The sequence below is a fragment of the Elephas maximus genome, chromosome 26, assembly GCF_024166365.1.
Source record: "Elephas maximus indicus isolate mEleMax1 chromosome 26, mEleMax1 primary haplotype, whole genome shotgun sequence".
In the NCBI taxonomy this organism is placed as follows: Eukaryota; Metazoa; Chordata; class Mammalia; order Proboscidea; family Elephantidae; genus Elephas; species Elephas maximus.
The window spans coordinates 16,178,995-16,205,677 of record NC_064844.1 but is presented as its reverse complement, the minus strand read 5'-3'; the positions used below and the strand labels follow the sequence as shown (position 1 = coordinate 16,205,677).

The 26,683-nt window shown below is 44.2% G+C and overlaps 1 protein-coding gene across 3 annotated transcripts in view; it reads left to right on the top strand.

Moving 5' to 3' along the window:
* PRKCE (protein kinase C epsilon) overlaps positions 1-26,683 on the top strand; it is a 625,949-nt gene that overhangs the window by 502,074 nt on the left and 97,192 nt on the right. For all 3 annotated transcript variants that reach the window (XM_049870334.1, XM_049870335.1, XM_049870336.1), the window contains exon 11: positions 18,499-18,653. In XM_049870334.1, coding sequence (XP_049726291.1) covers positions 18,499-18,653 — 155 coding nt within the window. The remainder of the gene's footprint in view (positions 1-18,498; positions 18,654-26,683) is intronic.

The window sequence follows — 26,683 nt, the reverse complement described above, 5'->3', positions numbered from 1 at the left end:
TCAGAAGTAACCAAGGGCAATAAGTGGTTATGATATGAAATTAGCTTAAGAAGGGAGAAGTAAGATATCAGGTTGCTATCTAGATCACCACCAGACAGCAAAAGGTCTAACCCATGTTCTTCAAAGTGTAATTCCCAGACCAGCAGCATTGCATCACCTGGATGCTTGTTAGAAATGCAGAATCTCAGGCCCCACCCAGATGCAGGAATTCAGAATTATGGGGTGTGGGGTCCAGAAATCTGTGTTTTTAAAAGATGCCCAGTTGATTGTATGAACGCTAAAGTACGAAAAGCTCTGGTGCTGATAATTTGTGCTTTGTTCCAAATGCCAATGGAGGCCCTTAGAAGCATTCTGAGCAGAGAAGTGGCATGTTCTTTAGTGAACAGTCAAGCCAGGGCACTTTGGAGGTTGTCTTTTACATGGTAGCTTCTGCAATATTCTCACTTGCCAGCTGCCCCCCCCCCCCCCCATCTGCATGATGAAATTGCCAGGCACATAACTGTTGAAGTCAAAGCCTTAAAACTGTTCTCTGAAGTACTTTCTGAAGGCTGAGGATAGGTCCTATCTAATGGTGGGGGCAGGCATCTCTAGTATATTTCTAACTGGGGATTTTTTTAAGTGTGTGCTTTGCAAAAAAAAAAAAAAAAATTTAAATCAACAAGAATGAATACCAGTAGGCACTTTATAGTTTAAAACATAAATTTCATACGTATATTTTCTGACTGTTTGAAAAATCTGTTCTCACAATTTTGAATTGGTTCATTTATCTGGCATTTATCAGGAAATTCAGATTTCCACATTACAAGAGTTGACAGGGATTCTTGTAAACTAGTAAACCATTTTGATGGGAAACATGTTCCAAATTATATCATTGCATAACCATTAATACCAATAGCATTACAATTGTAATAGTAAACTTAGCTCATATGTTTAAGTCTTGCTAAACAGAATTTTGAATATTATTTTAGTTTTATTTGGTGGCTTTGGCATAATAATAAATGCCTTCAGAGGTATAAAAAGTTAGAAATGTAGTTCCTATTTTCAATGGCCCCAGATTGGCAATTTTTTTTTTTTTTCAGTTCTGATAATCACTTCTATTCTTATTTGTCACCTTGCTGCCCTAATAAGCTAGGAAGAATGGAGTTTCCCTAAGGTTAAAATTCTGACTTCAGTTTTCCGTACAATACCACAAAGCACTTCTTGGCCAATGGACTTGGGAGTGGTGTTTGCTTCTATTATGACATATTACATGGGTCTTGGCGCTGTTTCCCTCCTCACTCAGAGGATCTTTTCTCTTGTACAGATTCATAGTGGTGGTCCAGATGATGGATTTTGCTAGAAAGCAGACCACTGTATGAAAGACATGACATCATATTTACCTACACTCTAGAGAAGGCAAGGGTCCTGTGGTCACACAGAGAAGAAAAAATCCCTGTCACATCTGTTCAAAAAGCAGCAAAGTTTGTTTCCTAGACAGTCGAGACCACCTTTACAAATACAACCTAAGCAGAGGCTAAATGTCAATGTGGGGACCATGGTCTCAGGGGAACAGCTAGCTCAATTGGCATAACATAGTTTATAAAGTTTATAAAGAAAATGTGCTACTTCAGTGAGTAGTGTCTGGGGTCTTAAAAGCCTGTGAGCAATGATTTAAGATACTCCGCTGGTCTCACCCCTTCAGGAGCAAGGGAGAATGAAGAAAACTAAAGACATAAGGGAAAAATTAGTCCAAAGGACTAATGGACCACAACTACCACAGCCTCCATCTGTCTGAGTTCAATAAACTAGATGGTGCCCGGCTACCACCACTGACTGCTCCAACAGGGATCACAATAGAGGGTCCCAGACAGAGCTGGAGAAAAATTTAGAACAAAATTCTAACTCACAAAAAAAGATCAGACTTACTGGTCTGACAGAGACTAGAGAAACCCTAAGAATATGGCCTCCGGACACCCTTTTAGTTCAGTACTGAATTCAATCCTGAGGTTCACCCTTCAATCAAAGATTAGACAGGCCCATAAAACAAAATGAGACTAAAGGTACACACCACCCCAGGGGCAAGGACTAGAAGGCAGGAGGGGACAGGAAAGCTGATAATAAGGAGCCCGAGATCAAGAACGGAGAGTGTTGACATGTCATTGGGTTGTTAATCAATGCCATAGAACAATATGTGTACTAACTGTTTAATGAGAATCTAGTTTGTTCTGTAAACCTTCATCTAAAGTACCATAAAAAAAAAAAGTGAGCCTGATTGTTAGCTTCATTGTATGAGCTGAGGGTGACCCCTGGTATAATGGAAAGAGGTTTGGCTTTGGGACAAATGGACTTGGGTTCAGATTCTGGCTGAACTACTGACTAGGTCTGTTGCCTTGGAAAAGTCAACTGGACCCCCGAACCTCTGTTTCCACCTCTAAAAATTGGCACGTACATCAGTGTCAAAGTAGCTAATATTTGACATAGAGTAGGTATTTGATATATGGCAGCCATTATTAATCTTTACTTGTTAATTGTGTTCTCACATTTGCTTTAGATTGTAATTTTCTAGGGGAGAAAAAGGCAAGATGGAGATGATTTTCTTCAAACAACTGGGTCTCCTCACTGTTCCTTAAGTTATTGTTAAATGTGTTCCTCTATTTATGCCTTCATGGTTTTCCTGCACCTAGAATGCCCAAACCCTACTTATTTTGATGCCCACCCCCCACCACCACCACAAATCTTAGCTTTTCTATGAAGACCTCTTTCATTATTTCTTCATAACAAGTCCATGAATAACAAAATGCCATCTTATGGTGTTAATAATTATTTCATTGTAGTTTTTTTCCAACTAGATTGTAGCCTCCTTGAATGCTCTCTATAAATGCAAACTGATAGACAGGTTTAAAATTTGTCCACCACAGAGCCATATGCAACTACCAAATAGAGGCTCATGAATGAAACATTAGAACTGATATTTTCCTGAGCAGTTATAATGGGCCAGGCACCTCAATGAGGATCATCTCTTTTAACATTCATACAGTCCCATGAAGTAGCTACTACTGAATCTTGATTTTACAGATGGGGAAACAATCCATCAGTCCGTCCAAGGTTACACAGCCAGTAAGCAGCTGAGCTAGAATCTGGGTCCAGAAGCTGAGCTTTAGACTGCCCCACAATGCAGGTGAGGATGAGGATGGGAAAAGCTACCACAACACTTAAAAACACCCCACTAAAAGAGACCCATCAACAAGAATTGAGTACAATGAAGTCACAAACTATTTCAATTCAGGTTCCTGCACTGCCAAGTCTTTTTTTTTTTTTTTTTCACTCATGGCATTAAAAATTCCATTTACATAATGGGCTTCTGCATTTAGGGAGACAGTGTCCTCTGTGAACTGTTGGCCCTGAGTCAGTTCCAGAGCTCTGACTCTGTCGTGAAACTTTCATCTGCTATGTCTACATCACCACCTTTCCAGGTAGTTCAGAACAATAGGTTTGTGAACAGATTAAACACAGACTGGTTTTGTTCTGTTTCTACATGTCTGGTTAGTATGGATTGATGGTGTTGTTTGGAGTCTGTGCTCCTATGTTTAAAAAAAGATCACATGCCGGAATCTAGCACCTTCTTACAACAGTACAAGAGTGGTTTCACAATTCCTTGCGGAGGACCCTGTGCTTTTATTGCAAATATTTGTAAGCTTATCTCACCACACTGCTCAATGTGTAGAGTAATACCGAGTGGAAAGATGGAGATCAAAGAATTTAATCGTCCAAAACCCCATTTCACGCTCCATCTGTCATCAGATGAAAGTATTAGTGAAGTGATAGGGAAATCCTTTTCAGCATATCCTGCCACCACCAGCCATGCCACTTAAGATTGAAAACAATGTGATCAAGTCTTCAGAATCCACAGGATCAAGTTGTATGTCTACTTTAGTGTATTATTGCCAAGTTGCCAGTTTCCCCCAGATTAGCACATTCTCATTTCAGCTTTATTAAAGGAGTCAGAGCATGAAATGGAATTTAGCACAGCACAGATGTCAATCATGCTTTCTTTCCATCCTGAAGCGCTTATTTGGTTTGAGGCAGTCAACCATGTGAAGCTAACAACACGTCAGTAGGACTAAAAGCCAACCAAATGGGGTTGATAGAAAGAGAAAGACAAGAAACACAATTATGTAGTGAAAACACAGCTATCTACCCACAGGTGAGAACTTCAGGCCCTTGACGTGATTTCATCTGGCCCTACAGTTGCAAAAACACAGTAAGGCATAGTATCAACTACACAGTTAAGTGCTTTATTGTTGCATTACTGGAATGGCTTGGATTAGCTCAGCATGGTGTTAACATTGCAGGAAACAAAGCCAGAGGCAGAAGACAGGGCCTAGTAACTCCACGAGAGAATCCTGGTTGTGGAGAGCTATGATTTGGGTGGTGATGCACCTTTTCTGTCAATGTGCTGTGCTGGAAGAGGGTAGAAACCACTGGTTCAAGAATTTACACTCTAGTCGAATTTACACACACGAAATTATCAGGCAAGAAGCCAAAGAAAATGCTACAGAATCACCAAATCTTGATGTTACAAAGCACCTCAGCACTTACCTCGTCTAGTGGCTTTCAGACTTCACTGATCGTCAGGAGCCACCTGGGGAATTGAAAACTACACATTCCCAGTGTGGGTGCTGGGAGTCAGAAGCTCTGACAGAGGGGCCCAGGAATCTGTATGCTTTAATATATTCCCAGGGGTTTCTGATGCTCTGCCAACTTTGGGGACCAGCCTCTCTCAACAAACAAAGTGACTTTCTATTCACAGTTCTGCAAATTGTTCACCCAACCAATGCTGGCACCCCTCAGGTTGGAGAGAACTCACAACAGAACAAGGCAGCAGGAACCAGTGTTGGACAAAGGGTTGGAGCTGTTGGAAGTCTTTCCAAGACTGTAAAAAAATGCCCTCATTATATCTTCTACCCATTGGTGTTAGTTGGACCCTCTATAGGTCAAAACTCCTTCCATGAGGCAATCCTTCAGATCTTTTAAGAGAGCTTCTCTTCAGGCTGTGGCGACCATGGTCTCAGGGAACAGCTAGCTCAATTGGCATAACATAGTTTATAAAGACAATCTTGTACATTCTACTTTGGTGAGTAGCATCTGGAGTCTTAAAAGCCTATGAGTGGCCATCTAAGATACTCCACTGGTCTCATCCCTTTGGGGGCAAGGGAGAATGAAGAAAACTAAAAATACAAAGGAAAGATTAGTCCAAAGGATTAATGGACCACAGCCTCCATCAGACTGAGTCCAGCGCAACTAGATGGTGCCCTGCTACCACTGACTGCTCTGACAGGGATCACAACAGAGGGTCCCAGACAGAGCTGGAGAAAAATGTAGAACGATGTTCTAACTCATAAAAATGACCAAAATTACTGACCTGACAGAGACTGGAGAAACTCCAAGAGTATGGCCCCTGGACCCCCATTTAGCTCAGTACTTGAAGTCACTCCTGAGGTTCACCCTTCATTCCAAGATTAGACAGGCCCATAAAACAAAACGAGTCTAGAGGGGCACACCACCCCAGGTGCAAGAACAAGAAAGCAAGAAGGGACAGGAAAGCTGGTAATGGGGAAGCCAAGGTCGAGAAGGGAGAGTGTTGACATGTCGTGGGCTAGTTAACCAATGTCACAAAACAATATGTGTACTGTTTAATGAGAAGCTAGTTTGTTCTGTAAACCTTCATCTAAAGTACAACTTAAAAAAAACCTAGTGAAGAAACGGAAAAAAAGAAAAGGAGAGTTCCTGTTCAGTTCATCCCTTTGTTTGATGGCCCATTCATTCAGTTAGGGCTATCACTCTCCTCTAAGATGGGACTCAGTGATGCTGACCATTGCCAACTCCATCAGCTGCTCCTCGTACGCAGCATCTCTTCTCTATCCTGTCTGCTACTCTGATTCCCAGAAACTCAGATGTCACCTTGTCATTTCATGTGCCCCACAGAAAAAGAAGCACCTTGCGGTCATGCTTGAGCTCTGACTTCCAGGAGGATCACATGCCTAACACTGTTGTACGTAAAGCCTGCAGTCCTGTGTTAAGCCAGTCCTATCACTGCTGCTGCTGCAGTTCCTGCTGTTTTGTTTTTCTCTGTGTTTGTTTACTTCCTGCTGGGGACACAGGAAGGTGTACACATGAAAAACAATCAGAGTTTGGTGCTGTCTGCACACCGTGTTATGAGGAACAGTCTGAGTTCAGGGGAAGAGCATCGGTAAAGGACAAGACTGTCATGTGGTTCCTTGCTCATCTGGAGAAGTGGGATTAGATCTAGAACACAGAACATTCTTTTTTTTTTTTTCTGGTAAACGCACGTCAACAAAATATTCATCATTTCAACATCCTTATGTGTACAATTCAGTGTCATTAATAAGTACATCATGCTGTTCTATCATTACCTCTATCAGTTTACAGATTTTTCCGTCACCCTTAACAGAAACTCAGTGTCCCCTAAGCAAGTCCCTCTTTCCCCCTCCTCCCAGCCCTGGGAATCCCTGGTGGTGTAGTGGTTAAGCACTGCAGCTGCTAACCAAAAGGCCGGCAGTTCGAATCCACCAGGTGCTCCTTGGAAACTCTACAGGACAGTTCTACTCTGTCCCACTAATCTACTTTGGTCTCTGTCTTAGTCATCTAGTGCCGCTACAACAGAAATGCCACAAGTGGTTACCTTTAATAAGGAGATATTTTTTCTCTCACAGTCTAGTAAGCTACAGTTCCAAATTCAGAGTGTCAGCTTCAGGGGAAGCCTTTCTCTCTCTGTCGGCTCTGGAGGAAGGTTGTTGTAATCAGTCTTGCTCTGGTTGAGGAGCTTCTCAGCACAGGGACCCTGGAATGAACTATTCTCCTGGCTCTTGTTTCTTGGTGATATGAGGTCCCCCTATCCCTCTGCTCGCGTCTCTCTTTTATATTTCAAAAGAGATTGGCTCAAGACAAAACCCAATCTTGTAGATTGAGTCCTGCCTCATTAACATAACTGCCACTAATCCCATCTCCTCAACATCATAGAGATAGGATTTACAACACATATAAAAATCACATCAGATGACAAAATGGTGGACAATCACACAATACTGGGAATCATGGCCCAGCCAGGTTGACAGATATTTTGGGGGGACACAATTCAGTCCGTGACAGTATCTATATATTTGCCTATTCTAGATATTTCATATAAGTGGGATCATACACTATTGTGTCCTTTTGTGACTGACTTATTTCACTCAGCATGTTTTCAAGGTTTATTCATGTCGTAGCATGTATCGAGACTTCATTTCTCTTTATGGGTGAGTATCATGAGTCAAAATCCATTTGACGGCAAGTGACAACAGCAGTGTTGTGTGTTTGTACCACATTTTGTTCAGCTGTTCATCTGTTGATGGACATTTAGGCTGTTTTTGCCTTTTGGCTGTTGTGAACAGTGCTGCAATGAGCACTGGCATCTGTCTGTGTCCCTCAATTCTTTTGAGTGTACACTTAAGAGGGGAAATACTAGATCCTGTGGTAATTCTATGTTTAACTCTTTGAGAAACCCCCAAACTGTGTTCCACAGAGGCTGTTCCTTTTTTTTTTTTTTTTTTGTAAATTGTAACCATCTTCATGGAATACTCTTATTCCCATGCTTAAACACACTTACAGGAAGCATTCTGTAAGTCCTTAACTTAGGCTTCAAATAGCCTGACTGTTGCTGCCACTGGGTCTCAATGAGCAACCAGTTTTTCTGTTTCAGTAATCTCTTGGTAGCACCAAAGACAGATTCAGCCTCTGTCATCTTGCCTGGAACTGGCCAACCAGGTTCTGGGAGGGCCACAGCCTCACCACAGGGCAGGAAACCTCTGTTGGACGGCTAGGACACTGCATTGGGCAGATGACCAAGGCGCAAGGTTCCGGAAGCCTTGCTAACTTTTCCAGAGTCCAGGTGATCAGCCAGGGACAGAGGAAAACAGCCAGATGCCATGTCCCAGTGGCCCTTGATGGGGAAAGCAGCCACTGGAGTGAAGCCAGGAGAAAGCCAGGAAACTGGGAAGGGACAGCTCAGCCTAGACATGATGGCAGTAAAGCAGTAGAGGAAAAGAAAGAGGCCTACAGCACTGCTGTACTTTTCACTGGTCATGTCCCCATCCAAACCCTCTTGATTCTGTCATTTCCAAAGAGGAAACCAATGACAAGCCATTCCTGCATCACTTTGCCTGCTGCTGACATTCACGGAACGTCGCTCTTGTGGTCAGCACTGCCGAGATACGTCGCCTGTTTTGGAGCTGTTCCATTCGTTCTGTCATATCATGTGAAGTAAACGTATTTTTTTCCTAAGGTGCCGATGACCCTATAACAGGAAAGTGTTCTCTAGTTGACTGAATCAAAACTCCTCCCCTTCCCCCTGGCTTTCACACACAGATGAAGTGTGAGGGGCAGTTTGGCAGTCATTTGAAGGTGGTTGCCTGAGCTAAGTGCGGCTCTGATCAGGGGCAGGGAAGTGTTTATTTGAGCTTTAATGGCTGAGTCAGTCTGATGCAGCGTTGGGTCACTTTAAACCTGGGGCATGCTGTTGAAGTCAAATTAAATCATCCTAGTTTTAAGTGGTTAGAAACAAAAATCCGATGTACGTGGAATGAAGTTTATACTTCTCAACCAGCAGACCATGTGTGGAAATTTTTATTTGGCCACAGAACAATAGGTATCTCCCTTTGTACCAAAAGCGGGGTAGACTCTACCTTCTATGGCTTTGGCATTTCCAGCCTCTTTGTGATTCCCAAGAAGGTGAGAAAACGATTGTTTTGTTGTCCTTTTTTGAAAATAACATTAATCAGTAACCAGTTGTCATGGAGTTGATTCTAACTCATGAAGACCCCATATGTGTCCCTGAGTGGTGCAAATGATTGACATGCCTGGTTCCATCCAAAGGCATCTCAGAACAAAGGTCTGGTGATCCACTTCCAAAAAATCTGCCATTAAAAACCTTTTGGAGCACAGTTAAAACAGTATTACTAAGGTCATAATAATGTGGTGGTCGTGTGCCATCAAGTGATTCCGACTCAGAGCAACCCTACAGGACAAAGTAGAACTACCCACAGGGTTTCCAAGGAGTGGCTGGTGGTTTCAAACTGCCGAGCTTTTGGTTAGCAGCTGTAGCTCTTAACCACTGTACCACCAGGGCTCCAAAGTCATAATAATAGGTATTGTTATTTTGCATAGAAAAATTTACGTCACTAATAATTATTATTCAAACAGACCCTTTTATTCTCTGTTAACTGATAGGTAAATATCCAGTAAGGAAAAAGATCCTTTCTCTATTATCCATTCCTCCTTTCTAACAACACATAGTCAGCTGGGGTAACAATTATGCCTAAGAGAAAAAAAGCGTGGTGGTCAGACCCTGGCTGACTTTCATATGCAAACTTAGGCCCCTGGGGCAAGAGTTCTCTGCAGGCTAAAGCCCAGTCATCCACAAATGGGTGCCACCCTTTGAATGATTTGGTCTAAATGGTGCCATTTGGAAAGGCATGACTGAGGGAGGCTTGGAAGTTCTTCATAACTCAAGAGTCCAACTAATGGCCCAGTTATTAGAAACTACCCATGAGACTATCACAGCTTAAAGCCTCAGTGCTTCACTGAGTGATGTGTGTCTTTCGTGTTTATTCCCAGATGTAGTAAGGTCTGTACCCATTTCCTAGTCTTCTGTAAACATTCTAATCACACCAGAAAATTCAGTTAAACAGCATGCATTAGGGACCCGTATGAACTGTGGAAGGAGCTCTGGTGGCGCAGTGGTTAAAGCGCTTGACTGCTAGTTGAAAAGTCGGTGGTTCAAAGCCAGCAGCCGCTCTTGGGAGGAAAGAACTGGTGATCTGATTACAGCCTAGAAAACCCTACAGGGCAGTACTACTCTATCCTGTAAGGCTGCTGAGTTGGAAGCAACTTGACGGCACACAACAACAACTTAAACTGTGGAGTTATGAGGTGGTTCACTCAAGCTCTCTGCCCTTGAGGTGCATACAATATGGCAAAGAGTTTGCAGTAGAAAAAGAAGGGCTCTGAAAATAGTCTTGTAAATCAAGAGAGGCATAAAATAAAGGTAGAAAGGTTCAGGTGAACAACCCTATCCAGCCTTTAGGCTGCCAGGTGTATGCCTGAGATTGTTCTCAAAGGATATGCCCATCTGTAAATGCCGATTAAACCAGGCTCTAGGGATAGTCCACGGCATGTCTAAGAGTCGGAAAGTCCCGTTCATTATTTATTATTTTTTGTTTACTGTAATGATGTCTGTGCTTTCTTTGTGGCTTAACCTTCAGAAATGGGCAAATTAAATTGATTCAGTTAAGCTGCCCAGAGTGGTTGGATCTTTCCTTTGGTTCTACCAAGGGAGGGTAATGGAAAGGAGGGAGGGTGGCTTATTTTTTAAAGATAATAAAACATTTAGAATGGTGGAAATAAGAAAGAGATGGAATAACTTCAAGCTACCTTCTTCCAATCCATCCTGAACTCTGCTTCCAGAATAGTTTTTCTTAAAATCAGCCTTATTTGTGCCATTTTACAACTCAAACAATTTCCAGGGTTTTTTACTGCCCACTTATATTTTCAGAACTGCATCTCCCCATCTAGCTCCTTTCTTCCTATATGCGTCTACCTACATCCAGGCTTTATGCACTGCTTCCTAGATAGTGAGTTTTTTTCACTGGCTCACTCAACCCTTCTCATGTCCACATGCAGTGTTCATTTTCAGTTCCTTCAGGGCTGTGCTCCTAACTTGCCAGACCTTCTTCTCCTCCCACTTCACATGGTACAAGACCTTACTTAAGTGTAATGACCTTGTAAAGTCTTTCCCCGAACTCAGATTTATCTCAGCCAAATTCCTATAGCAATGGCCAGTTCCATCAGGACCAGTCATACCCACTGCCATCGAGGCATTCTGACTCACGGCAACTCTATAGGACAGAGTAGAGTTGCCCCATGGGGGTTCAGTACCGGTAGTGTTACGGAAAGCATAGAATGGGTTTTCCTATAGCTGTTTCTTATCAGGATCTCTGTAAGTGGTAAGGCCTGGATGGATCATAGATGATTATTCTCTAACCAGTTGCCGTCGAGTCGATGCCAGCTCATGGAGACCCCATGTATATCAGAGTAGAATTGTGCTCCGTAGTGTTTTCGATGGCTGGTTTATCAGAAGTAGACCTGTTGGCCATTCTTCTGAGGAGCCTCTGGGTGGACAACCCTGAGATGGAACCTTTCAGTTAGCAGCTGAGTGCATTAATTGTTTGCACCACCAAAGGACTCCTGATTATTCTCTAAAAACCAAACCAAAACAAACCCATTGCTCCATTGCTGTGGAGTCGAGTCTGACTCATAGCAACACTATAGCACAGAGCAGAACTGTCCCATAGGGTTCTCAAGGAGCGGCTGGTGGATTTGAACTGCCTACCTTTCGGTTAACCACTTCGCCACTGGGGCTAAAAAGATATGATCTAGATACATAGGTTTCACAATCTGACTTGATACAGAAGGGGTTAACCCATAGTGCTGTAACAATCTGTGTCGCCCTGTATGGCTTCTTGTGTTCAACTCCAAGGTCTTGGAAACTGAAGCCATGGCTCCTGTCATCTTCCTTGTCCCCCAAGTACCCAGCTCAGGACTGAAAAAAAAACCACCTAGAAAAGACCTGTTGCATTAATAGGTTAAATAACATAGATACGGGGGGGAAAGGAGATGGTACAGGGTGTGAAACGAGGACTCATGATCCCCTTTGGTGGTACGCTGGAGGAATCACTCAAGCTGCCACCAGCACATCAAAGGCGAACTGGTCCACGTCCAGTCTTTTGTTGGACACTTTTGAATTTGATTCAAAAGCGATAGAATCTTTGCACGTATAAACAGCTAACAAATGATGGAGAATGTGTGTCCAAACAAACCCAAGTGGAAAGACACGCAGTGCTGCTGGGAGGAAGCCTCTGGCTATCTATCACACCTTGAAAGATGAACAGGGCGGGCCAAGTGTTCCCTTCAAAGGCAGGAAAGGTTAGCGCTCTGGGAAACGGAACCCAATGGGAATTTCAAACACAAGATGAGGCCCTTCCGGCTTGAAGGTCATTACTATTAACTATTCTTACACTAAATGCCCATGACACATAATCTCTTTTTCCTAATTTTATTATTTTACTTGCTATCACAAGACGGTAACTTTTTAGACATTCAGGTGAGATTAAGGGAGGAGGTGGTGGAATAAGGCTTTTAAAATCTTTGATTACCTCGTAAAACATATTTGCTTACTTTTACCAGGAAGTTGGGGTTTTGTTTTGCTTTGTTTTCTACCTATGCCAAGAGGGGATTAACGAGTAGCCGCTGGGTTTGCCAGCTTTCTTTTGATTTCAGTTTATGTAATGAAGTGGTTCCCAGAATGACTTGATGTTCTCACTCTGCTTCAAAACATGCTTCTCAAAGGTGTTAGATGTGGAGGCCAGAAACCATGCAAACTCATTAAACAGGGGCAGGGGAAATGAAAAAGGTATCTTGCTTTTAAATATCCCTGTATAAAAAGGGTTGAGCATGCTTTGGGGCCATGCACATTGAAGACTGGCTAGAAAGTAGGTTAAAACTAAAGTTCAAAATGGACTAAAGGTAAAAGAATTTCAAATGAGGTTAACAATAGAATTTCCATCAACTAGAGCCTTTTTTAGAGCCTTGTCCATGATGGATGTTCAAGATTCATGAATTCAACAAAGACGTACTATCAACCCATTATGTGCCAGGTTCGAGTCTCTGGGTGGTGCAAGCAGTTAACACACTCGGCTGCTAACTAAAAGTTCGGAGGCTCAAGTCCACCCAGAGGCTTCTCAGGAGAAAGGCCTCGTGACCTACTTCTGAAAAATCAGCCACCGAAAACCTATGGAGCACAGTTCTACTCTGACAAACATGGGGTCACCATGTTGGAATCAACTCGACAGCAACGGGTACAGGTTACGTACCAGGTTCAGTTCTAATTGGGAAACCCTGGTGGTGTAGTGGTTAAGTGCTACGGCTGCTAACCAAGAGGTCGGCTGTTCGAATATGCCAAGTGCTCCTTGGAAACTCTATCAGGCAGTTCTACTCTGTCCTATAGGGTCGCTATGAGTCGGAATCGACTCAACGGCAGTGGGTTTGGTTCTTGGGTTTAGTAAGGAACTAAACCAATAAAAACCCTTCCCCTCCTGCCCTCACACAGAGTGAATGCTGGATGAGTGCATGTTTACTGAGCACCTCCTTAGTTGCAGTTCTCAGCTAGTGTTGATCGGGTGTGTTCCTCAAAGGACAGATAATCTCTCTGGGAAGAGAAGACATTTGTCCATGGGGCAAAAGAACTCTTCAAAGTTGTAACCCAATACTGGGTAGTTGATGCAGACAGGCCTCTTGTGGGCTGAGATGGTCAGAGCAGGCACCATCTCCCAATTCTGCAGGCAAGAGGCCCACTTTTGTAAGCTTTTATCTTTAACTCCCTAAGCCATAAGAAGTTACAGATGCAAATGTTGGAGCACCCTTTGGTTCTATGTTGCTCTTACAGGCCTCTGACCTTTTTTTCTGTCCCTTGTGGTGCAAATGGTTTGTGCTTGATAGCCAACCTAAATGTTGGTGGTTTGAACCCACCCAGTGGGACCACAGAAGAAAGACCACACGATCTGTTCCCACAAAGATTACACCCAAGGAAACCCCGTGGAGTAATTCTGCTCTATAACACATAGGGTCGCCATGAGTGTCGGAATCAATGACAATGGGCTTGGGGTTTTTTAATCCACACAATGCTTGTTTTAAAAGGTAATTATAAAAAAAAATTATAGAAGCTTCTATTTCAGGTTAGTCTAATTCCCTTAAAAATCAGCAAGCCAGAACTGCCAACAGTTCCTTCCCTCAGGAAGCATACAGACTACTGGGAGAGAAAGACATAAATTACTTACACAAATAAAGCCTCCATTGTGCTGAATGCTACAACAGAGTATAGCACACAATAGTGGGGATTTGACCTCGTCAGAGATCAGGATCAGCTTCCTTGAAGACAAGATGTTGTGGTTAGCTGCCATAGACTCATGGCGACCCCACGCGCAATGTAACAAAATGCCATCCAGGCGTGTGCCATCCCCATGATCAGCTGCAGATACATAGGGTTTTCATTGGCTAATTTTTCAGAAGGAGATTGCCAAGTCTTTCTTCCTAGTCTGTCTTTGCATTGAAATCTGAAGGGTGAGGAGGGATTAACCAGGCAATGGGGGTGGGTAAAATATTTTAAGCAGAGGGAACAGCATGAGCCAAGAAAAGCCCTGGGACAAAAGGAAGTTTGCTCCTGGGGCAGAGGGAACAAGGGACAGCTTGAAAGATGATCACTCAGGAGAGCTAAGTAGGGCCAGATGGTATAGGACTTGAGGTATGTCAAGGAGTTTTCCATTTATTCCAAGAGCATCAAGAGTCCTTTAGAAGAATTAAGTAGCAGAATGAGGGGAAGAAGGGCAGTGGGTTACAATCAAATTTACATTTCGGTAAGATCACTCTGCCTATGGTGGGATCAGCATTAGAGTGGGGCTGAGTAAATGTGGGGAGGCCTGTTAAGAAGATGCTTGCAAGAATCTAGACAAGAGATGGTAGTGGGTTGGGCCAGAGTAGTGGTCATGCTGGTAGCAGAGATGGAGAGAAGTAGAGAAATGGAATAGGTCCAATAGGTACCAAGCAGCAGGGCTTGGTGAAGGATGCGAGAGACGAGGGAGAGGGAGGGGTGAGGAATGACTTCGAGGCTTCTGACGTGTAAAACTGGCTGAATAATGAAGCCCTTCACTGAGACAGGCAACCCTGGATAAGGACCAATTTGTCAGGGAAAGATAATGAATTCGGTTTTGAACTTGTTGGGTTCAAGTGCCTTTGAGGCGTCTAGGAAGAGATGTGAGAGGGGCAGTTGGGTAAATGGGGCTGGAGCTTGGAGGAGACATCTGGATGAAGGGAGATGTTGTGAGTAGAGAGGTGTGTTAGACACTGGGTGTGGATAAGATCACTCAGAGTAGGGAAAGGGGAGGGCCTAGAACCCAGCCTTGTGGGATTCCAACACTGAATGGCCTGGGAGAGGAGAAGCCTAAAGAGGAGGCAGAAAAAACTCTGCCAGGAACATAAGGAGATAACGAGGAGAAGCAGGTAGCTTGAAAGCCAAGGAAAACAAGTTTTTGTATGAGGAGGAAGTGGTCAGCAAAGAATGGTGCTGAGAGGGCAGGAAAAACGAAGACTTGATAATGATAATAAACAGTTATAACACTGTCACTAACTGTATTAATACCTAATCTTCACAGAACACGAGTTATGACCTGGGCACTTTAGCGTATAATTTAATCCTCATACAAAGTCTGTAAACCAGGTCCTATTACCATCCTCATTGTTACAGATGAGAAAACTGAGCACAGAGATGACGCCATTTCCCTGAGGTCACATGGCCAGTGAGTGATGGAGTCAGGAGGGAGGCTTTCTTCCTCACTCCAAAGTCCCATCCAACACTCACAGAAGAAGAATCAGCCACAGGAGTGAAGGTTTTTCCTCTTCAGAGATTTGGATTCTTTAAAACGCAGCCAAGGAAGTCACCCGTTTTTGCTAAAACCCAAGTCCCAGGTGGGAGTCTTCAACGTGAAGGCGGCAGCACCGTTTCTAATTGTAGAGTTCAGCTAGAATGTTGTTGCTTGTTGTTGGCTGCCGTCAAGTCAGCCCTGACTTGTGGGGACCCCACGGGCTACAGAACAAAACGCTGCCCAGTCCTGCACCATCCCCATAATCTGCTGCAGATAGGATCCTTGTGATCCGTAGGGTTTTCATTGGCTGAATTTCAGAAGTTGATTGCCAGGCCTTTCTTCTTAGTCTGTCTTAGTCTGGAAGCTCCACTGAAGCTTGTTGAAAGGTGTTCAGTGTCGTGTCAACGTGCAAGCCTCAACTGACAGACAGGTGATGGCTGCGCTTGAGGTACACTGGCCAGGAATTGAACTAGGGTCTCCCGCATGGAAGGCTGAAATTCTACCACTGAACCAGCAGCACTCTCACTCACTAGAGTAGCACAGTGTTAAATAAATGACATGGCTATACTTGCCATAGGCTTGCCCCAAGTGCTTCAGGGCAGACATTCTCAAAGTGTGGTCCCTTGACCAGCAGCATCAGCATCATCCGGGAATTTTTAGAGACACAAATGCTCAGGGTCCTTGGGACTCTGAAGCAGGCACTCTGGTGGGGCCCGGGAATCCATGTTCCAGCAAGTCTCCAGGTAGTTCTGATGCACAGCAAAGTTTGAGAATGCTGGTCTAGGGGTGTCCTTGAAAGGAAAAAATGGGGGTCCTTGCACTGGATGGACTTAAAATCAATCCATCTCACAGATGCAAAACACCTTGGCAGAAACTAGATGGAATAAAGTCAGCAGTTCTCAGCCCAGCTGCACATTGGAATCAACTGGAGAACATTAAGGTGCCTGATTGTCACCCTCAGAGACTCTGGTTTAATTGGGCTGGGCTTGGCCTGAACACTGAGTTTTTGAAATGAGGATATGAATGAGAAATGGATGATTGAATGAATGCATGGATGGATGGACAGACGGACGGACAGCGAAGCAGCCCGTGAATTTTTGAGTGCAAAATTGTACCTCTGAGAGAAAAGGAGGCAGGCCTTGAAGGGGAAGAGCAAGACAAACAAAAGAGAAGCTAGACCTTTAGGGCCCTTTGCGAGTACCAGTAAAGCTTGAATAATTCTGGATACTGTGGTGGGGGTGGGGGGAAGCTAGTCTAAATTAGTAACTATTCTTAATTATGAAACTATTTTCAAAGAGATGCCAATAATAAAGTAATTTTTTACTGAGTTATTTATATTTCATCTTAATGGAAATGATATCTACCAGTATGCTAATATGTATCTGGAAACTTCACCTATGCTGTGTCTACGTGTTGAGAATTTACTCTGCCCCTCTGGCCTCTCAAACCTCCCCACTCACTGTTTGCTTGGTGAGGCTTTCTACCAAACTGATCTGGTCAGTTTACCCTCTATTCTTTCTTTCAAGCCCCAGCTCCCTCTGGAACCTTCCATGGCCTCCAGAGAGCCTCCTTCGGCACTCAATGCCTTTAATGTGTTCTGCTCCCATTTGGTTTCTGTCATCCTGCCCAGTTCTCAACTCCATCCGGGATTGTAAGCACCCAAGGGCATTGATGGCTTATAATTCTTTGCCTCCCACCTAGCACAGTGCTCCCAATCTAGGCTTAGAAAATATTAATGAAGAAACTCTGCAAAAGTCTATCCTCTACCATGGATTACAGATAAAAAGGCGCGCCCCATCCCCACCCCCCATGAGGTTTGACTGTGGTTTAGTCATCCTGAAGGCTGTGTGGAAGGAAGAGCTCAAAGGAAGCCTGCCGAGCTGAGAATCCCAGAAGGCAGGCTTTCCAAAGTGGAGAGTGGCACTCACAGAGAAGGGCTCTTGGAGCCTCGTTAGCTTCATGTTACATACAGTATTAGTTTCCTGTGGCTGCTATAACAAATTACCACGAATGTGGTGGCTTAAAATAGGTGTTTATTCTCCTGCAGTTCTGGAAGCCAGAAGTCCGAATTCAGTTTCACAGGCCACATCAAAGGGTCAGCAGGACTACACTCCTCTTGGAGGCTCCAGGGGAGAATCCGCTCTTTGTCTCTTCCACCTTTTGATGGTGCTGGCATTCCTTGGCTTGTGGACTCCTCAGTCCACTCTGTCTCCATGGTCACATTGCCTTCTTCTCTTCTGTGCATGGTCAGATCTCCCTCTGCCTCCCTCTTATATGGATACTTGTGATTATTTAAGGACCACCCTGATAATCCTGCATAATCTCTTTACCTCGAAATTTTTTATTTATGCTGCAGTCTTTTTTTCCTTTTTTCTTTTTGCCATATAAGGTAACATTCTCAGATTCCAGAGATCAGGATTTGGATATCTGTTGGTTAAGAGTGGGAGGGGGCATTCTTCAACCTACCACACATATAAATGTAACTGGAGCCTCCATGGAGCCCTGGTGGCACAATGGTTAAGAGCTCAGGCTGCTAACCAAAAGGTCGGCAGTTCAAATCCACCAGCCACTCCTTGGAAATTCTGTGGGGTTAGTTCGACTCTGTCCTATGAGTCGGAATCATCTTAATGGCAACAGGTTGAATCTGGTTTCGGTTTTGGAGCCTCCACAGGGACAGAGGCTTGTCCAGGGCCATACCTCAAGTTAGTGACAGAAATCAGACAAGGACCCAGGTCTCTTTCCAGTCAATTGTGGGCTTCAGCCACTAGGCCGAGCTGATGCCCATGTTTCTCCTCAAAAAGTAAGACAGGGAAAGAGAGTCATGTCCTTCATTCGCTTGTGTTTTTTTTTTTTTTTTGGCTTGTGTGCTAACAGTGTCCATCCACTTTTGCTCCTTTTCCTCCCTCAGGTATTAGTTCTTGAAATACTCTTGCCTGCATGGACAGCTGAGGTGACAGGAGCTAAATGACATTTTTCTCCCTCCTTTCAGGACCGCCTCTTTTTCGTCATGGAATATGTCAATGGTGGAGACCTCATGTTTCAGATTCAGCGCTCCCGAAAATTTGATGAGCCCCGCTCACGGTTCTATGCTGCAGAGGTCACCTCGGCCCTCATGTTCCTCCACCAACATGGAGTCATCTACAGGTAGCCTCTTATTGCCTCCTCTCTGGTTTTAAAGTAAAAAAAAAATAAAGACTTCTCTGGACACTTGAACTGACTTTGGCTCCCACCCAACTGGTCTCTTAGCAACCAGCTTTAGATTACTTGTTTGTTCCAATTTGCTTACAGAGAACTTTTTTGGGGGCTGTTTATCATTGTGAATGTTAATATTTGAATGGCCCCAGGAGATCTGCCCCACTGTTTGTGCCAGTTTTGATTTAATGCTCAAGCCTGACATTTTAAAGATGTGGCGCCAAGTGGCCTTGTGGCGACCTTCATTTCTGTCTCTCCCCCACCCTCTTCCTTGAACAAGAGGGTATTCTCTTTCCTTTTTCCTTCTGTGCCATGAACTTCCTCCCCTTCCCAACCTCTTGCCACTTCCTGAGTTTGTTTGGTTCTGTTGTCCCCTGCAGATAGAATCAGGGAAGGAGGATTTGCTCGGGGGTCTCAGGGTTTATGATCTGGGACAGGGAGAAGGGAAGTTGCCAATATCCAACAGGAAGTGACTCTTTGCAGATCATCCAGTCCCTTCTTACTGCCCTGTCTCTCTTCCAAGAAAACGTAGAGCTTTGCGCCCATGTACGCATGCGCACACACAGACACACAGATACACACAAATTTTCCAGTAAGAGAGCAGGACTATTTACGCAGGCTCTTCTGTGAGGTCAGGAATTCTGGGAGGAGTAAATATTTATAATTAGCAACAGGGACACTAAGGTTCCTTAAGTTTTTTTTCAATGACTGTCAATTTTTTGCTTGGTCTTTGCGTCCTCCTCTTTTTTTTTTTTTTAATTGGTAGAAGAGAGGCTGGCTATAATCTTGGTTTAACCCAGAACTTAGTCACTGGCCCATTTCTGGGAACAAAGCCCTAACTAAATGCCCTTCAGTGGGTCTGACCATCACCATTCCAGGCTTTCTTTCCCCCTGCCATCTCTTAGCTCCCTGAAGCATGCCTGTCTCTGCTCAAAAATAGTCAATAGCTCCTTATGACCCACTTAAGGAAGCCCATACATTTTAGCCTGCTCCTCATGGATTGGAAACCCTCGTGGCCAGGTCGACTCAACGGCACTGGGTTTGGTTTTGGTTTTTGGTATCCATGGCTTGGAAACCCTGGTGGTGTAGAGGTTAAGTGCTACCGCTGCTAACCAAAAGGTCGGGAGTTCGAATCCACCAAGCGCTCCTTGGAAACCCTATGGGGAAGTTCTACTCTGTCCTATAGGGTCACTATGAGTCAGACTTGACGGCGACAGGTTTTGGTACTCGTGGATCTTCACAATGTGAGTCCCTGGATTAGTTTCCCATTGCTGGGGAACACATTACCACAAACTTAGCAGCTCATTTTAGGCATGGCTTAGCTGGATCCTCGGCTCAGGGTCTCACAAGCCTACAATCAAGGTGTCAACCAGGCTGCATTCTCATCTAGATTTCGGGGTCCTCTTCCAAGCTCACGTGGTTATTGGCAGAATCCATTTTCTTGAAGCTTTAGAACTCACACAGCCTGCTTCTTCAAGACCAGCGGGAGAGAAAGCCTTTCCTGCTTGAAGGCTCTGGACCCACTTTTAAAGGATTTACGTTATAAGATCAGGCCCACCCAGGTTAAAGGCCTACCCTTTTGATTAACTCAAAGTCAAATGATTAGGGACCTAAAATAAATCTGCAAAATCCCTTCACCTTTGCCCTATAATGCAGAATAATCTTGGGAGTGATAACACATCACCTTTGCCATATTCTATTGGCTACAGGCAAGTCACAGATTTCGTGATACTGAAGAGAAGGGGATTATAGGATTATACGAGGGTGTGACTAATTCCATTCACATAGCCAAACACACTCTCTCTCCCTACTTCCCACAGCACCTCATTTTGAACCCACCAAAGTTCTTAGCATTCCTCAAACTCACCTGTCAATTTCCCACTTTGCTGTGCTTGCGCCATCCTCTGTACCACACTGAGCAGCCTAGAAACCTTACTGAGACACTGCCTGCCTGCACCCACCTGGTCCCACCGGCTGGAGCAAGTCTTTCTATCCCCCCACATACGTTCTTTAGACCTTCATTGCTGCACCTACCACTGTTTACCTTGTGTTAGGGGCAAGCATCTATGTGGACCTTTTTTATTTAATTCTTCAGTAGTTTTCTTAGTCTGTATATTCTTCTCAACTTACACATAATAAATAGCCATTTGATTTCAATTAGTTCACAACCCCTAATCCCTGCACTCAAAGCAGTTAACAAACTAGTTAGAGCCGCAGGGGACAGATACGTGAAAAGATAATCCATGTTACAAGGCAGTGCATTGTTATATTCCAGTGATAAGAGCTGCTGGCCCTTGGGATATCATCCAGATAACATCTCTATGAAAGCCACATTATGACCCACATTTAATTAGCAGGGATTCTGAGACTTGCCTTAGGTAATTTGCCCAAGGTAAGTGACAGGATTTAGGTAATGTAACTTAGTAAGTTTGCAGTCTTGGATTTGACTGACCAACAAGTTCAATCTTGACACTTGGTACCCTGCCTTTTCAAGTCCAAAGTTCAGACTCTTTAGCTTGTCATTCCAGGTACTCCAACACTTGGTCCTCCCTTACATTTCTGATTTTCTTCTTTGCTTTCCTAAATGAATGCTTCCCTCTCACCACACCTGTGACCACTTTTGCTCTGTTGGTTTCTATGAGCCCTGCTCTCTCTCTCTCTCTCTCTCTCAGTCCCACCTCCCTGGCCATTTCTTCTCCATCTCCAGAATGCTCCTTAGAAGCAAGGATGGTGAGATGTCTTACGTACTTTGAACATGTTACCAGGAGGGATCAGTCCCTGGAGAAGGACATCATGCTTAGTAAAGTAGAGGGTCAGCAGAAAAGGAGACCTTCAATGAGATGGACTGACACAGTGGCTACAACAATGGGCTCAAGCATAACAATGATTGTGAGCATGGTGCAGGACTGGGCAGTGTTTCGTTCTGTAGTACGTAATGAGTCGGAACCAACTCCATGGCACCTAACAACGACAACAACGGCTCTTTTCCCTCCCTGCCCACTCCCCCATTCTCTAAATGCTGGTTTTTCCCAGGACCTTCACCCCTCTTTGTTTCTACTCTTTGAGCCTATGCTCTACCTGGGCAATTTCGACCTTCCCATGTCTCTGAATGACTCCTATATGCCAGTGACTCCCATATAGCTATATCCAGAGCCCCACCATCTCCAAAACCCCAAACGAAACTTCCAACACCTTCTGGACTTTCCTCCAATCTCAAATTAAGCATGTTTACTCAAAACTTATTCGCATTACTATTCTCCCACCTCAAAACAAAACAAAGCAAACTCTCTCCCTTATCCTTCTCTTGGTTATTGAAGGCTCCACTCACTCAGTGCCCCAAGCAAGGAGTTTAGGTGTTGGCCTGGACTACTCCTTCTTCCAACCTTCATTTGGTTAGATTCCATCAAGTCCATCTTCTGAACCTCTCTCTCTCAGGACTTGATCCTCAAGGACTCTTCCCTTCTCCCCTGGCTGGTTTGCAATTTCTTACTGATTCTACTCATGGCCCCTCAGGTTTCTGCCCTGCAGTCTGCCCTCATCTCCCTCCATTGCTGCCCAACACTCTCTCTAAGGGACAGCCTGATTGTCACACAGTCCTCTTCTTAGCACCCTTCAACCTTTACACAATAAAGTTCCAATGCCATTACAGGCCTCCAGATTCCCTCACCACCTGGCCCAGGGCTGCTGTAGGCAGCTGTGTGGTAGGCCCAGTATGAAGCAAAGGGCAGAGGCAGAGAGTAGGGTTGACACCCAGCCAAGGATCCACTTACCAGGCCTAGGGCCCTGTGTGGGTGGCTTCAGCTCCAAAAAGGAGTGCTCTGAAAGTTTGTCTACCCAGAGGAGATGATGCCTTTATGTGTATCTTACAAAGGCACCATGTGTGCTAACAGGGCCCTGGCAGCCTCCAATGAACTTGCGACCCTTATCACCACTACTCCTGGTCACGTTAGGATCGCTATGAGTTGGGATCGACTCAACAGCAATGGGTTTGGTTTGTTTTTTTAGGTACTCCACATTACTTGCCTTTCTCCCCCAAATACCATTCTCTCTCCTTTCTCTGTGCCTTTTGTCCCTGCTGTTCCTGGGATTCCCTTGCTCTCGGTCTGTGTTTGGGTCAGTGGTTCCCCATTCACAGTTGTTGTCTGACTGCCTCAGAGTCCGTCATTTAATAAACAATAAGATTGCATAATACGGGAGGAGGGGAAGTAGACAGGTACATAGATGAAAACCAATTGGCCAGGAGCTGATCCTTGTTGAAGTAGGGTGATGGGGACTTGGGAATTCACTATTCTGTCTACTCTTGTGTTTGTTTTAAATTTGTCATAATAGTAATAGTAATTTTAAAAAAGAATACAGATTGTAAGGTAACACTCTTGGAACTTTTGATTCAGTAGACCTGGTATGAAGTTCTAGAATTTGTATATTTTTTTTTCAAAGCTTCCCAGGCAATTTGGGGACCACAGGTCTAGAGAAATATACCATTCTGCCCTCAGGACTATGTCAAGTGAACCTCCTCCATGAAACCTTCCCTGACCACCCAGCCAGGGGCAGATTACACAATAGGCAAGGTAAGCACAGTGCTTACCTTGCTTACCAGATCATCTGTAGTGAACAATTTCACATTTTTTCACCACATTTAAGATTCTGCGTCTAGGTATGGCTGGCGTCTGTTCTCTCTCCCAACTGCACAGCACCTTCCCACAGAATCAAAGCCTCTTTCCAAATTTACAGTCCCTGACGGGGACAGATTATCCAGTGAGCAAGGTAAGCACGGGCTTACTTGTGCTTACTTCCTAATCTGTAGTGAACAATTTCACATGTTTTTCACCACATCCTGTGGTGAAAATACTTATTGAGCACCTACTACAAGCAGGGGCTATCCCAGGCCATAGAGAGTGAAAAGTAAGCACTCTTGTGTGAAACTATGAGTCACAGAATAGGTATCACAAGAATATTGATACCACAGAATAGAGGTATCAATAGGTATCATAAGTAAAAACAAATACAAGCCTGTTAAAGGGACCTGCTAAATATGTGGTGAAAACCATGTGGTGAAAACCATGTGAAATTGTTCACTACAGATTAGAAAGTAAGCACAAGTAAGCCTGTGCTTACGTTGCTTATTGGGTAATCCACCTCTCCATCCAGCCCGTATTGGTGATCATCCCTCCCAGACCTAGCGCTTATCTGTACCATACATTGGGCAGGTCCCTTTGCCAACCTTGTATTTGTTTTTACTTATGATACCTATTGGTACCTCTATTCTATGATATCAATATTCTTGTGATACCTATTCTGTGACTCAGAGTTCCACATAAGGGTGCTTACCTTTCACTCTCTATGGCCCCTGCTTACAGAAGGTGCTCAATAAGTATTTGTTCTTCTGATGTGTAATGGTCTGGAGTCCTCCAGCCCAGCAGGTTGCTACCCCATAGATGTGGCCCTCTGTGTTTGAAGCACCCTAACACACAACATACAATTTTCTCTTGACCCCAAAAGGCACCCCCGCCCCCATTCCTTCATATATCTTATTTTATGGGCTAATGAGAACCGTCTCATCTCTTTGTCCCACATTGCCTTTGTTTCAAGCTGGTGGCTGTAGGGCTGTGCAGGGTAGTCAGTCTGAGGCTAGCTAGAGCGGCTATGAGTGTTTGTCCCTGACTATTTGCTTCTGGCTGTTTCAAAGTCAGATGGAGACCATATTTGTATGATGCAGGTATCCACCAAGGATCTGTTTGGAAGATTGACAGGACCAGACTCTGGAGGATAAACTTCAGTGCTGACGCTCAGATTGCATTTTCTAGCCCTACCCGCTGGAATTTGTACACGAACTAATTAGTGGCTAACTGGCCAGTGTTCAAGAACTAAGGGAAGAAGACATTTCTCTGGACGGTGGCTCACACTTGAGAGTCCAAGCTGATAGGCACGCACAGCCCATTTTCCTCTGGCCCTTCTCCAGGTCAGACTCCCATCCCAGGCAGTACAAGGCACTGGCTCTGTGAGCCCCTGCCTAGCATTGCTGTGCCTCCTTTCTGTACTATGGTGGAAGAATACGCTGGATCGCTTTGGCTCCACTCTTCCCAACAGTGTCTTTCAAAAGTCTCTCTTTTCCCTCTTACACTCATACACAGTGAGAGGTGGAGGTTTTGACAGGGTGAGCCTTCTGCCCCAAGTTTATTCAGGTAACTTTCTCCTTCTGTACGTTGTGTGCAGTACTCACACCAGTTATTCTCCGAGCTGCTCAAGCACAGCAGCTGACTCTCAGGGAGTGCTTCTCTGTCCGGGAGGCATGAACGTGAGGGCTTTTGTGATCTGCCTCGGAAAAGGGGACTGGGGACCCTGGGATTAGAACCTAAGACTTGGTGGACAGGAATACTTCTTACTCTTCTACAGTCCAGAATGACCTAGTACAGGCCAGGAGCACTGTCCCCAGCAGAGGATGGTGAAAAATGAAGCCTCTGCAGCCTTGGCCAAGTGTCCTAATGCTTTATGCTTCAGTGTTCCCCTCTATAAAGTGGGGATAATAGTTGTGCCTATCGCACGAGGTTATGGGGATTAAGTGAGCTAATAGATCTAAAGAATTTTTAATTGTGCCTACCATACAGTAGGCCACCAATAAATGTTAGCTAATATTATTATTCAATATGCCATGGACTACCAGAAGAAAGAGCACATCTGTCTTGGAAGAAGTACAGCCAGAATGTTCATTAGAAGCGAAGATGGCAAGACTTTGTCTCACATACTCTGGACATGTTATCAGGAGGAACCATGCCCTGGAGAAGGAAATCATGTTTGGTAGACTAGAGGGTCAGCGAAAAAGAGGAAGACCCTCAGACAAGATAGATGGACACAGTGGCTGCAACAATGGGCTCAAGCATAACGACGATTGTGAGGATGGGGCAGGACTGGGAAGTGTACATAGGGTTCCTCTGAGTCAGAACTGATGCAACGGCACCTAACAACAACAATATTATTATATCTCAAATTTATTTTTATTAAGATTCTCGGTGATCTTTTATTTAGCCCAGGCTCCAAAAGGATTCTTGGAATTGCATTAGAAGAATGAACTCTTTGCTTCTTTCTTTCCTCCCTCCCGCCTTCCTTCCTTTCTTCTCTCCTTGCTTCCTTTTTATAAAATTGAACTCATTTTTCTTAATTATAAAAATAGTAATCATAATAAAAATAAAAATATAAGTAGTAAAGAAAGGTAAGAAATCAGTTCACCCTTCTCTGACCTGTGTTTTACCCAAGAGTAGAACAGTTGAACCATTTCTAGAGAATCCTTCCAGAAATCTCCTTGAATGTGTTATGGAACCTCTTTGTGACTGGTTTCCATTTGTGAAATTCAGACAATGCCTGCCTTGTCTACTTCATAAGGTGGTTGGGAGAGGTTACTGAAAGGCAGACTCTGGTAGAGGGTATGAAAGCAGGTGGGAAATGACAAGGCATTTTGTTTACATAAAGTTATCATTCATGAAGAACATTTGTCATTTCTAGCACTGAAATTTGGCCTTTATCCACTAGAGGAAGAGGTTTGTAAGTTAGAAAGCTCTCCTGCTCCTCAAATTCTCCAAGACTTCAGTCTTTCACAAGCTGTTGTCATCACTCCCCCACAGCCAGCCTTCCTCAGGTGTCTATCATCTCCCTGGTGCCAGAACTGGGCAATGCAGAGGCAAGCAGAGGGAGAAGGGTCCCCTGCCTTGGCCCAGTCTAGATTGCTCTGTACTCAGGAGGTGCTTAGAAAAGGCTTTTCATGTTGACAGTGATGATGTTTATAAAAAGCCAAATAAGAATTAAGTTCAGGGGAACAAAGATTTCATCAAAACCATAGAACACTGATAAACCTGACCCTTAAATCCTAAAATGTCTTTTCCTCTCCAGGGTTGGCGGACGGGCAAATTCAAAAGAAGGGGCTCAGGAGGGGTGTCCCCAGAAGGAGCAGAGTATATCTTGAGGTTGCTAGCTGTGCTGTCTAAGCCAGG